The sequence below is a fragment of the Neolamprologus multifasciatus genome, chromosome 18, assembly GCF_963576455.1.
Source record: "Neolamprologus multifasciatus chromosome 18, fNeoMul1.2, whole genome shotgun sequence".
In the NCBI taxonomy this organism is placed as follows: domain Eukaryota; kingdom Metazoa; phylum Chordata; class Actinopteri; order Cichliformes; family Cichlidae; genus Neolamprologus; species Neolamprologus multifasciatus.
The window spans coordinates 36,688,330-36,708,065 of NC_140456.1; the positions used below are offsets into that span (position 1 = coordinate 36,688,330).

General features: G+C 40.9%; 1 protein-coding gene and 1 long non-coding RNA gene across 5 annotated transcripts in view; one reads left to right on the plus strand and one right to left on the minus strand.

Moving 5' to 3' along the window:
- The window catches only part of LOC146498584 (protein NLRC3-like), a 350,052-nt gene that overhangs the window by 242,205 nt on the left and 88,111 nt on the right, over positions 1-19,736 (plus strand). The window contains exons 1-7 of one of the 4 annotated variants that reach the window (XM_085139926.1): positions 8,359-9,450; positions 10,794-10,872; positions 12,911-13,115; positions 13,267-15,061; positions 15,957-16,130; positions 16,344-16,517; positions 16,694-16,867. The exons of 1 other annotated variant lie outside the window; for it this stretch is intronic. In XM_085139926.1, coding sequence (XP_084996052.1) covers positions 9,290-9,450; positions 10,794-10,872; positions 12,911-13,115; positions 13,267-15,061; positions 15,957-16,130; positions 16,344-16,517; positions 16,694-16,867 — 2,762 coding nt within the window. In that variant the 5' untranslated portion in view covers positions 8,359-9,289. Of the gene's footprint in view, positions 1-8,358; positions 9,451-10,793; positions 10,873-12,910; positions 13,116-13,266; positions 15,062-15,956; positions 16,131-16,343; positions 16,518-16,693; positions 16,868-19,736 lie in introns of those variants that run through there. 2 more of the 4 variants (XM_085139929.1, XM_085139927.1) reach the window with 2 other exon arrangements.
- Positions 11,156-19,736, minus strand: part of LOC146498588 (uncharacterized) — a 133,534-nt gene continuing 124,953 nt past the window's right edge. The window contains exon 2 of the long non-coding RNA XR_014870564.1: positions 11,156-11,293. This is a non-coding gene — a long non-coding RNA (uncharacterized LOC146498588). The remainder of the gene's footprint in view (positions 11,294-19,736) is intronic.

Here is a 19,736-nt window from a genome sequence, read left to right on the forward strand (position 1 = left end):
TCACACAGTTTACACTGTCAAACACTGTGTGTGGACCTCAGCTAACAATAGGCTACATTTAAGTCTGGACTACATGCTTTTATATTGAGGCAGATTTTTCACTGTTTTTATTCCATCAGCATCTCAACATCATGAGCAGCTTTGACATAAAGAATCAAACTCAAGCTGACTTTAAACTACTTTTAATACAGGGGCTCAAAAACAACTAACATCTTTATTATATATCAGGACAGAAAGTCATTTCATCTCAAATGGAAAACAGCTTTATTTGGAATAATCAGCACTATCAACTGGTTTGGGATCTCCACCAGTTTCATGTCTTTACAGCTTCTCCAACAAAGTTCCTGTAAAATCAGCATTTTTGTCTTTATTGGTTTGATAGTGATTGATTATTCAGTCCCAATCTGCTGTCATCTAAAGAACAAAATGATGTTTCTATGAGTCAAAAAGCTCCAGATGTTGTTCACAAAGAAAACAAAGATTAGGAACTTAAACACAAAGTGTTTGGAGCCAAAATGTTAGCAAGCTGCTCTTTTTGAAATGGCAGAGGTACAGTGGTGTCTAACAGCACACTGTGGAAGGCAAACATGTTATTGTTGGATGAAACTTCATGAATCCTTTGTAGATTTGAGCTTTTGGAGCCTTTCTTTTCTCTTCAGGTGTACAGATGCTGAGGAGGCAGGTGAAGCAGGTGGAGCTGTTATAATGCTGGCAGAGGGTGTGTCTTAGTAACTCTGTGAGGTAGAACTGGATCCAACATTGTGGATGTGTTGATGTTGGAGCCATTAAGATTCTCTGGCCACACTGTAGGATTTCCCTTTGATTCACTGCGGGGGCATTTTGGAGTCTGTCAATGAAACTCTTCATATTTGTGTTTGACTCCAGTTTATAGAAACAGAGAAATGTGTGATGCTTTTGTTCGGCCTCCACAAATATACACATTTGTTCATTGGTTGGACTTTTTGTAAGGAGACACATTGAAAACCATGTTAATAAGATCTTGTTGTTTCCTGTGGATCCGACACAGAGAGTGGACTTCAGACAGAAACCGTGGAAGAGATTTTAGAGGCCGTGTGTGGCAACAGGAAGTTTCTGTATGTTTGCTGATCTTACATGTGGAAAACAACACGTGATGTTTGTGAAGTTCTACAATGATCATTGTTCTCACAGCATTTTGAGTGGGAACAGTTCAAACTGAGAGTAGTGGGAGTTATTTACTGATTGAAACAAGCTGAATGTTTCTGTGCACGATGAAGATCAGCAGCAGCAGCTCAGCTGATCAATGAATTGACATCTATCAGTCATTTCATGAGATGAAGTCATCAGCAGACATTTGTTCTAACTGTGTGATAAATGTCAGAACGTCAGGGCTCTGCTTTAGTCACTACTTGATGATCGTTGGCTCATTGTTGAACCCAGTGGCCCAGTCTGACCTCTGACCCTTTGCTGCAGGTCTTCTGTGTTATCTCCACTTTCATGTCTGATCTTCTGCTGTATCGTCCAAAATAAACATCTGAATCATTTCCAACACTTCAGCAGATCTTTAGTTTGGGCAGTACAGTACAAAATAACACATATTGTACTATACTGCCCACTTCCTGATCTTCTTGGATCTGTGTGTGAGGTTGGTGAAGGAAACACATGTTTACTGAGTGAATCGCTGCCATTAGGAACTAGTTTTTATATCACAGCCTAGAAATCACACAGGACCATTTCTGCAAGTGAAAAGTCGTCATTGGAGGAAAATCATTGTGTAGTTTGTGCGACTGTTGTTTGTAAATGAAGAATTGTCCCAACTACATGTGCTGCTGACCTTTGACCTTTTCTTTAGGTGCACAGAGGAGTCTGTGGAAACATCCAGAACTGAGGCAGTGCTACAGATGTCTTCAAATAAAGTGGTGTATTATCCATGTCTTCTATGGATCACATCCAACATCCTGATCTAACAAGCCCCCTTTTTGTGGATTTTAGAGCCTCTGACTTTTGCTGCGTCTGCGTCTCATTTCAAGCACAAGAACAAGAAGTGGATGAAGAAATGGGGCGAGTGGGGTCAGTGTAGTGCATGTCAGCTGTGCTCACACATGCTTTCACAAAGAACATGTGTATTCATTGGCAGCATTAAGGTGCACTTTAGTCTTCATAATAATAAAGTATTCTGACTTTATTCTTCTGAATCCTCACAGTCATGTTGCAGCTCTGCTTTGCTTTAAGAAAATGTTCTACCAGGATGTTACTTTCCTAAACGTGTTCTCCAAATGTTCCCAAAGACTTTGTTCTAAGTAGTTCTACATGATGAAACATTCACACTGAGTTTAAGAAGGACACACAAACACCATCTGTCCTTTCATCATGTGTACAAATGTGTTCAGATGTCAAATGTACCGTGAATGGATGCAAATGTGGATCGTTCCAATAAAATGAGACAGTTTTGTAAGTGGATCACAGTTTGAAGTTCATTGAAACCTATAAGAACATGTTATTCAAACCAACTTTATCCAACAGGAAGCAGCATCAGGGGAACAGGAAACATTCAAACAGGTTTACTGTAAGAACTGCACAAAGGAAGGAAACACAATCCTACACACGACCACTTTAAAATGGACATTTAGCTTTTCAAACATCAGGGAGCTGCAATAACAACCCTGTGCCCATTCTGATCAGATTGAAAGATTTATAGAGATTTATCCATGTGCTGGAAAAGGATTTGATATCAACATATATGCAGATTAGTAGGAGCATTTTCTTCATATTGATTTAGAGTTCAGTACTAGGAACATGTAGAATTAACATCTGTGTACATGACGAGTGATGAAAATTCAAAGTCAGGCTTTCAAAGGACGTCAGAATTGGTGTCTCTATCTGTGACTGTCCCAGAGGAACCTACCTGAGGGATTATTAAAGATCTGTCTATCTAGAAAGACTTGCATTGATTCACAGTGTACAATTCTTTCTAATCTATTAACATCTTCCTCCAAATCCTGTTTCTGCTCCATCAGAAGGGCTCAAACCTCCTGCTGTTTCTACTGGACCATCAATTCTACTTTATGATGATCTTCAAAGATAAAAACGTGAGTTTGTTTGTGAACTCTGTGAAATGCGTCTGATGTTTAGTTTGAACCAATCCTGTGTCAGCTGCTGCCACATCATTGCCACGCATACAAATGGGTGCGTTCCTGTTCAGACCTGCTGGCTGTCAATGGGCTTCATTCCAGTTCAGACTGCCGGTGGTCGGCTGTAAACTCAACATGGCTCCTGTGTTAGAAGAGACGATGATTTTAAATTTGCACATTTAATAGTTTCTTTCCAACACTGTGGAGCTACCAGCTCAGTATATGTAGCCCACAGTAGATGGAGTTATCAAGCTGCACTGACAAACATCAGGACTCATGTGATCCCTACATGTGGACCTTTCACAGATGATCCAAGTGCAGATTCAACTCTGCATTACATTTGACTTCAGCTGTTACACACTTTCATTTTCTAGCTGTGTCACTTCCTGCTTTTTGGATCAGAAAGTTTATCCATGTCCACAAATGTTTGGCTGCATATTTGTATCATCTATATTCTCCAGTCTTCATACAGCCGATATTTCATGTGGACTCCAATCTGCCAGCTGCTATCACGCTTTCAGGGTTCATTCAGTGTTGAAATGTAGGACAAACAGCAGCACATGTTCTCTAAATGTTTGCAGTCATTTTAAATGAAGCTGATACTACATGAGACATTTTCCACAGTTATTGTCTTTGAACAGAGAATAATAAAGCCATCAAACATATACAGGCTGTGCAAATACAAACTTCTGTGGTGCATTTGATGACCTGCAGAGGAGAACAAGTCGGGCTTTTCAGCCCTAACACAACCTCTTTGTTCTCAATACTACAAAACCTTCAAAGGCTGATACGCAAGTTTGCATGAATCACCAATACAGTTGTGTTTGTTTCTAGTATAATTATAAATAAGCTGATCAAATATCTGCTGACTGATTAGATCCAGTATCTATTACAGATGAACTGGATATCACAGCATGTTGTTAATCCATCATATCAAACTAAACAGTGTTGCTGGTGTAAATATCCTCCATTAAAGTCAGATGAGGGCTTCTGTTGCCAGGTAACGATGATGTCACACTGGATCTTCTGATCTTTAGCATCGTAGCGCTCGGAGTCTGATGTTGGTTCATGTGTTGTCACCAACATGACGTTCTACTAGTCAAGGCCTCACCTTAACCCACTGATGCTGATCACACAGACCCACTAATAGAACTGTTTTATCAGGTTTATGCAGCGTCACCATTAATGTCACATTTAATCAGACACATTTACATTACAAGCCCACTACAACCATTATCAACATTTAAATTACATTATACATCCTCACTGATTTAAAGTATTTTAACCTGATTCATTTTTTCACCTTAAAAGTTCATTCCTCAAATCAAACAAGATATTTGACCCTCAAAAAATGTACCAACAAATAATTTTGCAATAAAATATTTATTTTCCAACTTTTACAGGTGAAATCAAACAAGTGTCTTTAAGAGTGAAACCAGAGTGGAAGCTGCTCGTATAGAGTCCAGCCCAGGCTAAAGTAAGTTGAGTAGAGCAGCATCATCAAAGTGTCGGCTCTCTGAACACGGTGCAAGATCGCCATCTGCAGGACTAAACTAGTTTTTCTCCTCGTCAACGTCAAGATGACGTCATCGTACAGGAAAGCATGCAGAGCAGGTGACATGACTGTCTGAGAGGCAGAGTTAAACTGTGGCAGGTAAGCATGTGGAGGAGCAACAACATGACGCTGGAACATCATCATTGTATTATACAGTTTCCTCTCTAACTGGATGCAGCTGTGAACAAGAACAGCTGTGGAACCAGGGTCCTGAGTGTCATCTATGGATGAATGCAGGTCAGTGCGTTGCTGGTGATGAGTCACAGCGTCCATCTCACAGTGGAGTCACAGCTTTTCTTCAGCTGCTCTGCTCTTCAAATGTAAGGCATCCACGGCTCTCCTTTTCAGCTCTGTTTTTCAGTTTTTAGTTTTATTTGTCATATGCAAGTTATCACAGGGTCAACATTGCAATGAAATGTATTTGACAAGCAGAAGACAGTCACTCAGCAGAATGGTACAGTAGAAAAAAAAGAAATAATAAAAAATAACTAAAAATAAAGTAAAGAGCGAAATATTAGTAAGATGTAGTAAAAGAAAAAAAGATTTTCAGTTAACTGACTAAATATATATATGTATATATAAATACACACTAGTGATTAAATAAACAGAATCTTAAATAGGAATGTGACAGGGGGCAAATCTAAAACATCCTCAAAACATCCTCACCCTCCTCCTGCTCCACACCACACATCCATGGTCCTGGGCTGAAGTGGTCGTCCCCAGTCAGAAGAAGGACTCAGAGCTGTTTCTGAACCACAGGACATGTTTGCAGACTCCTTAGCCTCAGCACCTGGCTCCAGATACAGAGCTGCTAACACAGGTTTTATTGACACTTTTAATCTGTTTGTGAAATCATTCCTCTCTTTTGGAAACCAACAGAGTGCACCCCAACTGCTTAGGAAGCCAAATCCTAACAGCTTTTGTGCGTTCACTTGTTTTTGCATTAGATAATATGCAATGCAAAGATATTAGTGTCACTGAGCACTGTTTTATGTCTGTCTGTTGTCCCAGACAACAAGGAATGAGCCCAAACCTACATACACATGTACTTTTAACTACTCCAGTGCAGCTGAACTCACAGTGAGTATCCAGAACCACCGTCACTTGGACTCCTTCAACACAATGGGAGCCATGTTCGCTCTAAGCTGCACACAATCGCACAACACTGGCACGGTCTCTACACACAGAAGATCTGTGTTACACGCAAAAAAATTAAATCTAACCTGAATTGAAATGAAAATAAATACGTTAACAATTGAATCTGTTTTGCAGTGTGAGTCAGTAAGTGAGCGGTGACTGGCTGCTCCAGCCAATGATGCGATTCACATTCGTATATATGCAGCTAATCAACGTGGTTGACAGACAGCGTCCTTATGTGCCGACACCGGTGTTTTAGCGAGTAAAGCGGCTGATGTGGAGTGAAGCCACGTTAATGACAACGTGAACAACCTTTGGAGTTGGTTTGGTTGTTTGGTTTTCTTCCTGAATAATATTGTTGTTTATATTTACTGCAGGAAGAAACGGTCAAAACAGCGTTTCATAAGGAAAACTCTCGAAAGCCTGTGAGCAAAGATGAAACCAAAACACCCCCCACCCTTTCCTATTGGTCGAAAAAAGTACCATGCCGACCAATCAAAACATGATATGGCAACATGGCATTTAGTTGTTTAGGGAGGGGGAAGTTTTAGGAGGGGTGGTCCCTGGGGGGGGCAGTGGCGTGTCTAGAAAATTTTTGTTGGGGGGGCCAGATAGGGGCACAGATTTGGAGAAGGGTGGCAGATGTAATTGACAGATAATGTTAAAAAAAATTCTACCAACCGTTAACCATAATTCAATAACCCTATAAACCTAACATCTGAATGCACTTTTAACTCTTATTAGAATGAGATTTTAACCACTACGGTGCAAAGTTTCTAGATACTGTGTTGATAAAGTACAAGAGATACAATCAGTCAGTGTTTATTCAGCATTCAAGGACAGCAATATTTGCATAGTATTTTTACTGACATATAGTGCACATATGTTTTGGGCAAAAACATTTTTGAATATTAATTTGAATATGAACATTTTTAACAAACAGTTGGCAAATTAGCCAATGCCAATGCAAAACGTTATCTGCCTGTTAAAAAAAGAAGATAATCTTCTCACAAGCTGGTGTTTGATTTTGAAACAGGAAAAAAGTGGGGAAACAAATGAAAAGACTAACATTTGAATGAAACCTGAAAGCAAGTAAATACTTTCTATGCTGCCTTATACATTTTACGTCAGATAAAAACTTTGTTCGCAAGATTCAGATAATTATTTATTAAAAGCGAGACATTTTAAATGACAATAAGAAAGAAAAGTATTTTTTGTGCCCCCCTTTTCCTGTTAATGCCCTACCTGGCCCCCCTGGCAAAACTTTGCTAGACCCGCCCCTGCACAGTTACCAGCTGTCAGCTACATAGAAAAGGATCCTGGTGTTGTTTGTGTCTCAGAAACAGTTCATAACTTCCCTTCAAGATAAACAAACAAGAGAGACGATCAGCTGATCATTGATCAGTTTCATGATTGAAGTAGCAACAGGAGAGGGAGAGAATGAGAGAAGAAACAGCTGTGCAGCAAAGACAGAATAAATCCAGCTTTGTGTCTTTTTCCATTCTAGCTAAAGTCCGGGACAAACTGCGTCTCTTCTCAGCTCAATACAAAACACGTAATATTTTCTCTGAATTAGGGACCATTCCATTTTTTAAGGAGCCGTTGGCAACTCTACTAACTAACCTTATGAATAAAATAAAGTTCACTATCAGTAACATCATAGCACCCACTCAGCTGTATATAAACTCCGTCATGCTAGCTAGTACGCAGTAACTTAACGTCAGATTGTAACTGACGGTAAAAAGTCAGCACAACGAAAAATAAACTCCACCTAAACTTGGTTTATATCTGACCCAGGTAGACTGCAGGTAGACTCATAGTGCAGAAGCCAATGCTGCATTCACTTACACTCGGATATCTGAGCTGCACTGTGAAAATATAATCGTACATTTGATATTTGATTGAATTTTATTGTTTTAGCTTCAGGATGGCACCTGGGGTGGCCAGTCTGGTTGGGGGGGTGGCCTGCGCCTCTCCCCCCCCCCCCCCCCCCCCCCCACGCCACCCCGGTGGACACATCACTGCTCCCGAGTGTCCTCAAACGCCTCTCTGGGTGTTTTCTACCTGCTCAGTTTACTTTCACTTCCTGAACTTCGTGGAGTGGAGCTTGTTGTTGGTGTGTGAAGAAACTGTAAGTTTGCTTTGTTTCCTCCTTTAACAGTTTGTCTTTAGGAACTTTACTGTTTGTTCAGCTCATGTTTGATTTCTTCACACAACAAACTGTGTGTGTTTGTATTTCCGGTCTCTCCATTAAAGTCAGTGTGTAATGTTTTCCTGGCTAACATCAGCTGTGTGCAGCTTAGTTCCAGCACAAATCTGCCGCTCCATAGTTCACGGTAACAGACTCACAGCTGGACCAACGAGGCCGAGTGTGTCCGCCACTCTGAGCTACGTTCTTGTTTGTGTACTTGTAGTTTGTACTTTGAGTTCACTCAGAACCCACAGAGGACGCAGCGTACGTGATGACGTCACAGCTCAGCTGCAGTGTTTTTCTCACCTTTACCTCCTTCACTGTCACTGTGATTAATATTTACACACCTGCAGAGCTCTGACGCTAAGCTAGTCAGACAGCATGCTAACGCTAAGCTAACGCTAAGAGCTCTTAAAGACACGAGTTAAAAATGTAATTGAGCACTTTGTGAATGAGAGCAGCAGCAGCACAGAGTTAGTTGATGGTCAGATGGTTACAGAAAGAGCAGCAGACTTTGCAAATGATCATTTATTCCAGCTGTAACTCAGACATGACGTGTAAACAGACTGTTGGCTCTCCTCAAACAGGAAGTGATGCTTCACTTTCAGCCTTCTGTGGATTTTCTTCAGTAAAAGCTGAAGTCAAACTGTCAACATGTCAGCACACAAGCTCACACATGACTGCTTCATCAACATGGAGCTCTGAGTGTTTATTAAAGGATCATTGTGTGAAAGAGGCTCTAACACAGCTGACTGCAGCCTTTAGCTGTGAGCACACAGTGTCTCACATTTACATTCACTTTACTGTCAAACACACTCAGTAACTTTAAACAGCTGCTGTTATCAAGTGAAAACAGCAAAGATTTCAGGGCTGAGCTCCAGTGTTTCTACATCCTAGTAACACCTCAGACAGTCACAACTCATCAGAGCTTCTCATCATCATCAGGACAGATTTAGGTCAATATCATTTCACATTTCTGTGTCATCATCCATCAAATGTTGACACGTAGTGGGTTTGTCATTCTCTCAGCTGACACTGAGATGAAGCAGGAAAGAAGCAGCTGATATTTGGACAGCACACATGATGGAAAGGAGGATTTCAGTTGATGTGCACATGAATGATTTGTGTTTCCTCTGCAGGTGAAGGTAGAAAGTGTGTGTGAGCTGATGTGAATTGAGCAGCATGGATCAGTGTGAGGACAGAGAGGAGGGAGTCCCTCCCTCTAAAACCACTCTGTGTGGGGAACATGAGAGCCAGACCAAAGCTCAGAGGTGAGATGACCATCTCTAACTGTCCATGACTCTTCTCCATGTCACAGCTCAGCACTCACATCACTGCTCCATCATTATTCACAGGAACCAGCCTGGACCTCCACCCAGCTCTGTGTCCTTACAGAGTGAACGGTCTAAACATGCTTATATTTACTTTAAATCAGGCGTGTGTCGTCCTGCAGAGAGGTAATGTGTGTGTAAATGTTGTTGTGTGTTTGTGAATAAATCCTCCATCATGTTTAATGTCAGCTCTGTTTCACACACATGTTCATATGTGCAGCGCTGTGTGTTGGAGTGTTTCCACAAACACAGCAGATACTCAGAGATTATTTTTAGGAAGAGGAGATGTTCTCAAACTCTCTGTCCTGAAACTCTTCACTCAGTCTGATCCCCACTTCCTGCTCCTCAGCAGAGCTGCCATCTTCATCAACCAGGACAGAAATGAACTGAACTGTTGTTTCCTCATCAACTTCTTTCTGTCTGCTGAATCTGTAGTGAAACAAAGTGAAACGTGTGAAAATGCAGCTGTTAATGATCCAGTTTGTTAGATGAACGTGTGAATGTTGCAGTGTGCTGTTAAACAGTAACATTTAACTGTGACGTGTCCTGATCTGACAGTAGATCATGTTTGTGTTCTTGGTCACATGACACAGGTCAGCTGTTCACACAGAGTTCATCTTTATAGGCTGGACCAGTTTGGAATAATACTGGGAGTAATGGTTCTTATATGGAGCTTTTCTCCTCTGAGCACTTTGATACTCGCCTCATTCACACATGGAAAGCAGTGCAAATAAATGCAAACACGGTTTTCCTGCACTCATCTTTTATCAGGATGATGTCAGTGTGAACTGTTTCTGTCACATTTAACCTGACACTGAATTTTGCATCATTTCTATACAAAACTGAACACAAGTATGAAAGAAGTGTTTCACAGTTTTACTTTGAAAAACAAACAAACTGTGCTGCAGGTAAACAGTTTGATGGTTGGAATGAACAAACAAACAGACTCAGCAGCACACAGACGTCCGAGCTTCATATATCGGTTGTTAAACTTAACGTAGGAATCACAAACATTCAGAGATGAACTTACACACTTGGCTTTATACGTACTTTGAGTTGAAACGTACTTGATCTGTGAATGATGACGTATCACAAGTACATTTACTGAGAAACGGCCTTTAACTTTAGAATCAAAGTTCAGTTAGAAAAAAACTGAAGTCATTCAGGGAATTATGATCTTTGTGTTTTTACAGAGTTTAAAACACAACAAAGAAGTGTCAGTGATCAGGATTACAGTGGAAGGACTCTGGAGTATCATTTGTATTATTGATAATTTTGATCTCTGACAGAGAAACTAAAAATACAGATGCAACAAGGGAAGCAGCAAAAGTGACTGAACACAGCTTTTAGAGGCTAAATTCACATTTCAATAATCAAAGTGGCCTCGTGTGTGTGTGTGTGTGTGTGTGTGTGTGTGTGTGTGTGTGTGTGTGTGTGTGTGTGTGTGTGTGTCCATGGTTCCTCCACAGAGTGGACCAGCAGAGCTCAGAGGTTCCCAGTGGTCAGTCTGCCCAGCAGTATCAAACACAGCTGGACTCCATATTTATGGTCTGTACATGTACAACAACTACTTTATTATTATTAATAATACATTTATTTATTGGTCCCTTTCAGAACACCAAGGACTCTGTGGACTAAATGTACAAAAGAAACAAACTTTGACTGCTGGCACGTCTCTGTGCACAGAAAATCTGCATTGCACACAAAAAAAATCCACCTGAATTGAAATTAAAGTAAATAGGTTAACAATTCAGTTTTGCAGTGTTAGTCAGTGACTGGCTGCTCCTGTATGGGATTAGAACGATGCCACCTTATCCCATAGTCCAGCCAATGATGCGATTCACATTCGTATATACGCAGCTAATCAACGTCGCTGACAGGCTATGACAGCGTCCTTATGTGCCGACACCGGTGTTTTAGCAAAGCGGCTGATGTGGAGTGAAGCCACGTTAATGACAACGTGTACAACCTTTGGAGATGGTTTGGTTGTTTGGTTTTCTTCCTGAATAATATTGTTGTTTATATTTACTGCGGGAAGAAACGGTAAAAACAGCGTTTCATAAGGAAAACGCTTGAAAGCGCTCTCCACCTGTGAGCAAAGATGAAACCAAAACACCCCACCCTTTCCTATTGGTCGAAAAAAGTACCATGCCGACCAATCAAAACATGATATGGCAAAACATGGTATTTAGTTGTTTAGGGAGGGGGAAGTTTTAGGAGTGACGGCGTGTTTGAGATGTGAGAGATTTGTGACGTTTAGCACAAATCTTGTGTAGTTAGTGTGTAGTTAGTGTGTAGTGTAGTCAATAGTGTTGTTGTGTGTCAGAACAATGAGGCGACTGCTGAGTGTTACAGGTGTTACAGCAGTGATACATCTGCTGCTGTCAGGCCTGCAGGTATCAGGCTGTTGTTCTCCTTCATCTCATAGTGGACAGAAATTATTTTTTGGAGTGGCACAAATAATTTGTGTGGCATCAGATTTGATGCAGAACAGCTGATTGTTCTGTAAATAGTTTGAAATGTTTATTTAAAAAACACCTTGGCTGCATTTTTAGGTAAACAGCTGCAAAAAACTTTGTTTTAACTTTTTGAAGAAGTAACTATATAATTAATTGCCCAGCACTGGTCATTATATCCTGTATTTTGCATCCAGAGTTACAGACTCTCTCCCAGACCACAGACTCATAATACAAGTCAGAGCTTAATAATAAATAAAAAATTAAATGAAGTTGTGTTTTCAAAATTGGAGTTCAAGTTATTTTTTACTTCCAATAGTGTTAACATACTACACAGGTTATGAACAAGATTTTTTTACATTTTTATTGTAAGTGGGATAAAGCAGTTAATTAAAAGTAGTCTAACATAAATGCTGTAATTAGATTATTTTAATAAACATGTAACCTGGATGGATTCGATGCTGGCGTGACCACAGTGCACACGTCTGCAGTTGCTCACAGTGGTCCAAGGGACGCTCAGGGAGTTTGTGTGTTCAGACACATGAAACATTAGAGGCAACATTGATCACAGGGAAACATTTTAAACATCGAGGCTTTAAACAGAAACCAAAGTGAAACAGTTTGTAGTTGAGATCAGTGAGAATGAAGCTGAATAACTGTTTCTTCAATAACTTTGAGCAATAAATGACAAATATGATGGAAATTAGGAGCATTAACACTTACTAATGATGTGAGTTGACATTCGGCTATATTGAGACGACCACATTAGGTGGTCCTCAACTGTAATGGAAACCAGTGGATCCAGTCCAGTCATGGCGACCTGTGGTGAGTCGATCTGAGCAGCTACTAATGGAAACAGGTCCATAGATGTGTTTGTGCTTAATAACAATGAATCACAGGTTTTTTACATTACTGTTAAAATCTCATGTTGTTTGTTAAAGTGTTGTTAAAGATGGTGACAGATGTACCCTTAGGCCCCTCCTCCATTCAGAGATGGTCTTTCCCTTTTCACATAAATGGCCTCCTTGACTCCGCCCACAAACCAGCGTTCACATTTTCTCAGGACCTTCTTGATGTTGTGTAGACTGAAGTTCAGAGTGGTGGCTCATTCATAAAGTATGCTGTTCCAGCTGCTGGAGGACAACATCATCACTTTTGTGAAGAACGAGCTGAAGAAGATCCAGAAGGCTCTGAATCCAAATAAGCCCCAGTGCTTGGAGTTTCAGAGGGAGGATGATGAGCAGAGGAGAAACAGCAGAGAGGAATTTGTGAAGATCACAATGGACTTCTTGAGGAGAATGAAGCAGGAGGAGCTGGCTGACCGTCTGCAGAGACGTAAGAGGATTTATCTAAAGATTTAAGCTGCTGGATAAATGAGACACTTGTGACACCAGTGTGTTCGGTCATTTCTCAGTGGGTCAGAAATTGTCATCAGCATTTTGTAAAATATGATTGTTAAAGTTGTATTTTTATTATTATTATTCAGAACTTCCAGCTGCTGTTTGTCATCGTAACCTTAAATCTGCTCTGAAGAAGAAGTTCCAGTGTGTGTTTGAGGGCATCGCTAAAGCAGGAAACCCAACCCTTCTGAATCAGATCTACACAGAGCTCTACATCACAGAGGGAGGGACTGCAGAGGTCAATGATGAACATGAGGTCAGACAGATTGAAACAGCATCCAGGAAACCAGACAGACCAGAAACAACAATCAGACAAGAAGACATCTTTAAAGCCTCACCTGGAAGAGATGAACCAATCAGAACAGTGCTGACAAAGGGAGTGGCTGGCATTGGGAAAACAGTCTTAACACAGAAATACACCCTGGACTGGGCTGAAGACAAAGCCAACCAGGACATCCAGTTCATATTTCCATTCACTTTCAGAGAGCTGAATGTGCTGAAAGAGGAAAAGTTCAGCTTGGTGGGACTTGTTCATCACTTCTTTACTGAAACCAAAGAAGCAGGAATCTGCAGCTTTGAAGACTTCCAGGTTGTGTTCATCTTTGATGGTCTGGATGAGTGTCGACTTCCTCTGGACTTCCACAAAACTACAATCCTAACTGACCCTAGAAAGTCCACCTCAGTGGATGTGCTGCTGATAAACCTCATCAGGGGGAAACTGCTTCCCTCTGCTCGCCTCTGGATAACCACACGACCTGCAGCAGCCAATCAGATCCCTCCTGACTGTGTTGGCATGGTGACAGAGGTCAGAGGGTTCACTGACCCACAGAAGGAGGAGTACTTCAGGAAGAGATTCAGAGATGAGGAGCAGGCCAGCAGGATCATCTCCCACATCAAGACATCACGAAGCCTCCACATCATGTGTCACATCCCAGTCTTCTGCTGGATCACTGCTACAGTTCTGGAGGATGTGCTGGAAACCAGAGAGGGAGGACAGCTGCCCAAGACCCTGACTGAGATGTACATCCACTTCCTGGTGGTTCAGGCCAAAGTGAAGAAGGTCAAGTATGATGGAGGAGCTGAGACAGATCCACACTGGAGTCCAGAGAGCAGGAAGATGATTGAGTCACTGGCAAAACTTGCTTTTGATCAGCTGCAGAAAGGAAACCTGATCTTCTATGAATCAGACCTGACAGAGTGTGGCATCGATATCAGAGCAGCCTCAGTGTACTCAGGAGTGTTCACACAGATCTTTAAAGAGGAGAGAGGACTGTACCAGGACATGGTGTTCTGCTTCATCCATCTGAGTGTTCAGGAGTTTCTGGCTGCTCTTCATGTCCATCTGACCTTCATCAACTCTGGACTCAATCTGCTGGAAGAACAAAAAACCTCCCAGAAGTCTGAAACAGGACAATCTACAGAGAAACACTTCTACCAGAGTGCTGTGGACAAGGCCTTACAGAGTCCAAATGGATACCTGGATTTGTTCCTCCGCTTCCTCCTGGGTCTTTCACTGCAGACCAATCAGACTCTCTTACGAGCCCTGATGTCACAGACAGGAAGTATTTCAGGAATCACTCTAGCAACAGTCCAGTACATCAAGGCGAGTCTCAGTGAGAATCTGTCTGCAGAGAAAAGCATCAATCTGATCCACTGTCTGAATGAACTGAATGATCGTTCTCTAGTGGAGGAGATCCAACAATACAGGACTTCAGGAAGTCTCTCCACAGGTAAATTGTCTCCTGCTCAGTGCTCAGCTCTGACCTTCCTCTTACTGTCATCAGAAGAAGATCTGGATGAGTTTGACCTCAAGAAATACTCTACTTCAGAGGAGGCTCTTCTGAGAATGCTGCCAGTGGTCAAAGCCTCCAACAAAGCTCTGTAAGTAAACATGAACTCATTGCTTCATTGTTAAAATCATGGGAAATAAATCAGAAATGCTGAGTTCAAAGATCACTGTAACATTGTTTTATGTTCGTAATTTAAGTTCAAGTTTGTATCTCACTTTCAGTGCACACTCTCCCTTTTTAAATATAAATCTCTGCTGTGCTGTCTTGTTTTCTTCCCGTATGGAGGGAGAACTTCGGTCTTCATTACTGAAATTGCCTCTAAGGTCGTGTTTCTTGTCAGTAACCATATGTAACTGTAAGGCTTCCATAACCAGTGTTCCCACAGAATTACATTGGGTTCACTCTGGGTCCTCTACTGTTTCCTCCCACTGTCCACAGACATGCAGTAAGGTTACCTGGTGATCTAAACTTCATGCAGGTGTGAGTGAGAGTGGTTGTCTGTCCCTCTGTGGGCTTAGTGGAAGCGACTGGATGGATCTCTGCTTTGTCTTTGATATATCCTGACAGCTCATCTCCTTTATACGCACCTTTAACAGGAAGAGTTTTATACAGCTAGTGTTTAAAATGCAGTGTTCCTCACAATACACAGGTAATGAGCATAATGATTATTGAATTACTAAAATTTTCTAAAATAATTGTTTTAGTTAATATTGTATGATAGTGTACACAGAATTATTAGCTCAGTCGGTAGAGTGGTCACCCCATGATCATAAGGTCAGGGGTCGAATCCACCGAATAGCTACCTTGTGGTACCCCTGAGCAAGGTACCATCAAGGTACAAATTGTGTGCACTGGATTAGTAGAACTCATAGTATCATAGGTTTAAAATAAAATTTAAAAAAAAAGGTTCAACATATAAACAAATTTAATTTGATCACATATATTGTTTGGGTTTTTTGTTTTGTTTTTTTCCCTTTCTCTCTCAGACTGAGCAGCTGTAACGTCTCAGAGGAATGCTGTGAAAATCTGTTGTCAGTGGTCAGCTCCCAGTCCTGTAGTCTGAGAGAGCTGGACCTGAGTACCAACAGCCTGAAGGCTTCAGCGGTAAAGCTTCTGTCTGCTGCAGTAGAGAGTCCACACGCCAAACTGAATATTCTGAGGTCAGATCAATTTGTATTCTGTTTAGTTCTGTTTGTTTATATGTTTGATGTTTGTTTTTGTTTATATCTTTATTCAGTTATCCTTGTTTCATAGCATTTTTATTCATTTCCAAGTTAAAGGGAAGTTTTACTAACCTGCTTAGCACAAGACAATAAGTTATTGAACCCTGGTTACACTTTAACAACAATCTTTATTCATCTTTTTATCTTCAGACTTAACATCTGTGAACTCTCAGAGGAAAGCTGTGAAGCTCTGTCCTCAATTCTCAGCTCACAGTCTTCTAGTCTGACAGAGATGGACCTGAGTGTCAGAAAGCTGCAGGATTCAGGAGTGAAGCTTCTGTCTGCTGGACTACAACGTTTAAACTTTAAACTGAATACTCTGAGGTCAGATCAGAAAACATTTTGTTTTTAGAATTATTAATTAAAGTTCATCCATATGATGTTGTATCTTAGAATGTTTATGTTTCCTTTAAAAATAGAAAGTCAAGATTTAATGTTGTGAAATGTATTAACAAACTCTACATGAGTATTTGTTGTATAGACTGTCTTTTATTTTTCAGACTGAGTGGCTGTAACCTGTCAGAGAGAAGCTGTGAAGCTCTGTCCTCAGTCCTCAGCTCCCAGTCCTCCAGTCTGAGAGAGCTGGACCTGAGTAACTCTGACCTGCAGGATTCAGGAGTGAAGCTTCTGTCTGCTGGACTAAAGAGTTCCCAGTGTGCAGTGGAAACTCTCAGGTCAGGAGTTGTTATAGTCATGTCTTTGTTTATTTAAAAAAATACTTCATGTACTGCCTAACTTAAAGATTTAGGCTCCTTTGGGGCAATAATATATATATATATATATATATATATATATATATATATATTTGATTTCTTTGTGAATAAAATTAGGAGGATATTGGCGACTACTGATTGGTTCGCTGTTTGTTAGTACTTACTTAATTTTAAACGTTGATTTCTGAGATGTTTAACTTTTCTTCTACAACACTTGGAGCCACCAAATCTTCTTGCTTGATTTATTCATTACAGTTTGATTTAAAGAATATTAGACTCTTAACATAATAAATATATTTATTTCACTTCTTCTTGAGAGAAAGAAAGGGATGACTGGGTTATCTCTAGTGGTTCATCCCAGCAGTGAGAGCGGCACACTTGGTTGCAAATGATCACAGTAGTAATAGTCATAGTTTGATAAAGCAGGCTTACCCTGTAGATAATACAGGGTTCTGGTGCCGATGTGGGGGAGGGGACTCGCCTGGTACTAACTAACTACTACTAACTATCTCATCTAGATGTCTTCCCTACTAACCCTGATAAGAAGTAACTGCAGTAGCCTTATAGGTCAAATCAGTTTCACCTGTTAAAGGTAGCTCCACTATTAATGGTGTCACTTGTTATTTCTGGGATGAGTTTAGTAGCCTGAACAGCTGCTTAAAAGAAAGGTTATTTTTATTATTATTACTTAATTATTAAGTCCGGGGTAACCTGCAAGGGCTGTTTGCACAAAGAATAATACTCAGACTTTTAGGTTTTATCATTTTACACAAGGTTTAAAAATGAATGTCCACAATTGAATTGCAGAGATTGTTATTGAGCTAATACTGATGTAGTTGTTATCTTTGGTAAGGAGAGGTTGGAGGAAGAATGAGCACAGTCGGGCCTAAAGATGCTCTTAATAATAATAATGGTCATCACCAATAGGCGGTAGGGTAAAGTGTCTTGCCCAAGGACACAATGACCAGGACAGAGAGAGCAGGCAACCTTCCGGTTACAGATGAGTTTCCCAACCCACTGAGTCACTGTAACCACCACAGTGACAGGAAGTGTTTTTAAATGATGAAACACTGAAACGATGCTAACGGCTGTCATTAAGCTCACTGATAGGTAGGTGAAGTGTCTTGCCCAAGGACAAAACAACCAAGACAGAGAGAGCTGGCTCATCAGACAGACAAGCTCATCTTGTAACCTACTGGTTCGCTGGTCAGCACACCAGCTGACTAGTGAACCTGCTAACTAGAACACCAGCTAACTAGCACACCAGCTAACTAGCAGATCAGCTAACTAGCAGATCAGCTAACTAGCAGATCAGCTAACGGCAGCCACAAGCTGAAGGACGATCAGTGATCAGAGTACTGTAGTACTCTGATCACTCTGATCGGCCTGAAGTTTGTAGCTACTCACTTCACTGTGGCTTTTGTTAGCTTGTCTTTCTTTGGTTTATCTAGACTCCTCCCACAAGCTGAATCTACGTAGTCTGCCCAAGCCTCCCACCTCTGTTTGTTTGGGTGGTTTGTTTGCTGCCATCAACAGCGTTTAATACATTTAAGTGATACTTCAGACTTGAAGCACTCCGACAATAAAAAACTCAACTTTGCTTACAAATAACTTTAGTTGTATCAACACTGCCCTCTGGAATAATTAGACTTTGATGACAAACTGATGTGATCTCCATGTTTTCTTTGTTGGACTGTGGGCGAGTGTCAGAACTGAATGTAATGAGTAAAATGTAGAGTTTAAATATGTGTCAGTTCCAGTTTTAGAACTCTAAAGTGCAGCTATCATGTTAGGAATATGTTAGGAATAGACAGTAACACTGAGCACACTGAGGCCAAATCTTTATTTATCCAGTTCATTTGTAGGCTGAGCTCAGTCCATCCATTTAGTGAAATGATGTTTAAATGTCTTCTTGTTCTGTGAGCGTGCACAGATCCTGAAGCAGAAAGCCTGGGTTAACAGAGAAATGATCATTGCTGTGATGATGCTCATCATCTCTGACTGGGATTTGAGGTTTTGTCAAAGCAGCAAACACAAAAAAAGCCTGGCTATGTTGGACTGGGTGTAGAAGCAGCTCCCAGTTTGAGTTCAGGAGACAGACACCCTCTCTATTTTGAAGATCAGCTTCAAACTTTCCTTTTTCATAAAGCTTATAGTTAGAGCTGGATCAGGTGACCCTGAACCATCCCTTAGTTATGCTGCCATAGAGATGGATAACAGATGGATTGTTGTTTTGTGTGTCTGCAGCCTGTCAGGCTGTCTGATTACAGAGGAAGGCTGTACTTCTCTGGCCTCAGCTCTGAGCTCCAACCCCTCCCATTTGAGAGAGCTGGACCTGAGCTACAATCATCCTGGCTAAAAGGAAGACCTACAGTTAGGTCCATAAATATTTGGACAGAGACAACATTTTGTAACTTTAGATACACTTTATTAGGTCACAGGTGTACCTGAGATAGTGGCCACTGTGTATCTAATAAAGTGTCAGCCATGTGTATGTTTCCCATGCTTTATGTCCACAGTCACAGTGACAGTCAGTGACACTGACAGAAGGATGAAGCAAGGCTGTGAATCATTTCAGTCTGTGTGTGTGACAAAGAGGCAGACAGGAGCAGCTAACATTTGGAAATGGAAGCTTAAATACTGGAAACTCTACATTCACAGCTGAATTCACAATAAATTTGTTCTCAAGTGCACATTTAGCAGCTAATGCTAATACTGTTTTCCCTTTGCTTCCTCCAACTTGAGCAGCTATTGTTAAGTAGGCCACTTTGCTCTGCTAAGGATTTGTGTGACCATGATGGAAACTCTGATAAGCTAATGGTGCTAAGCT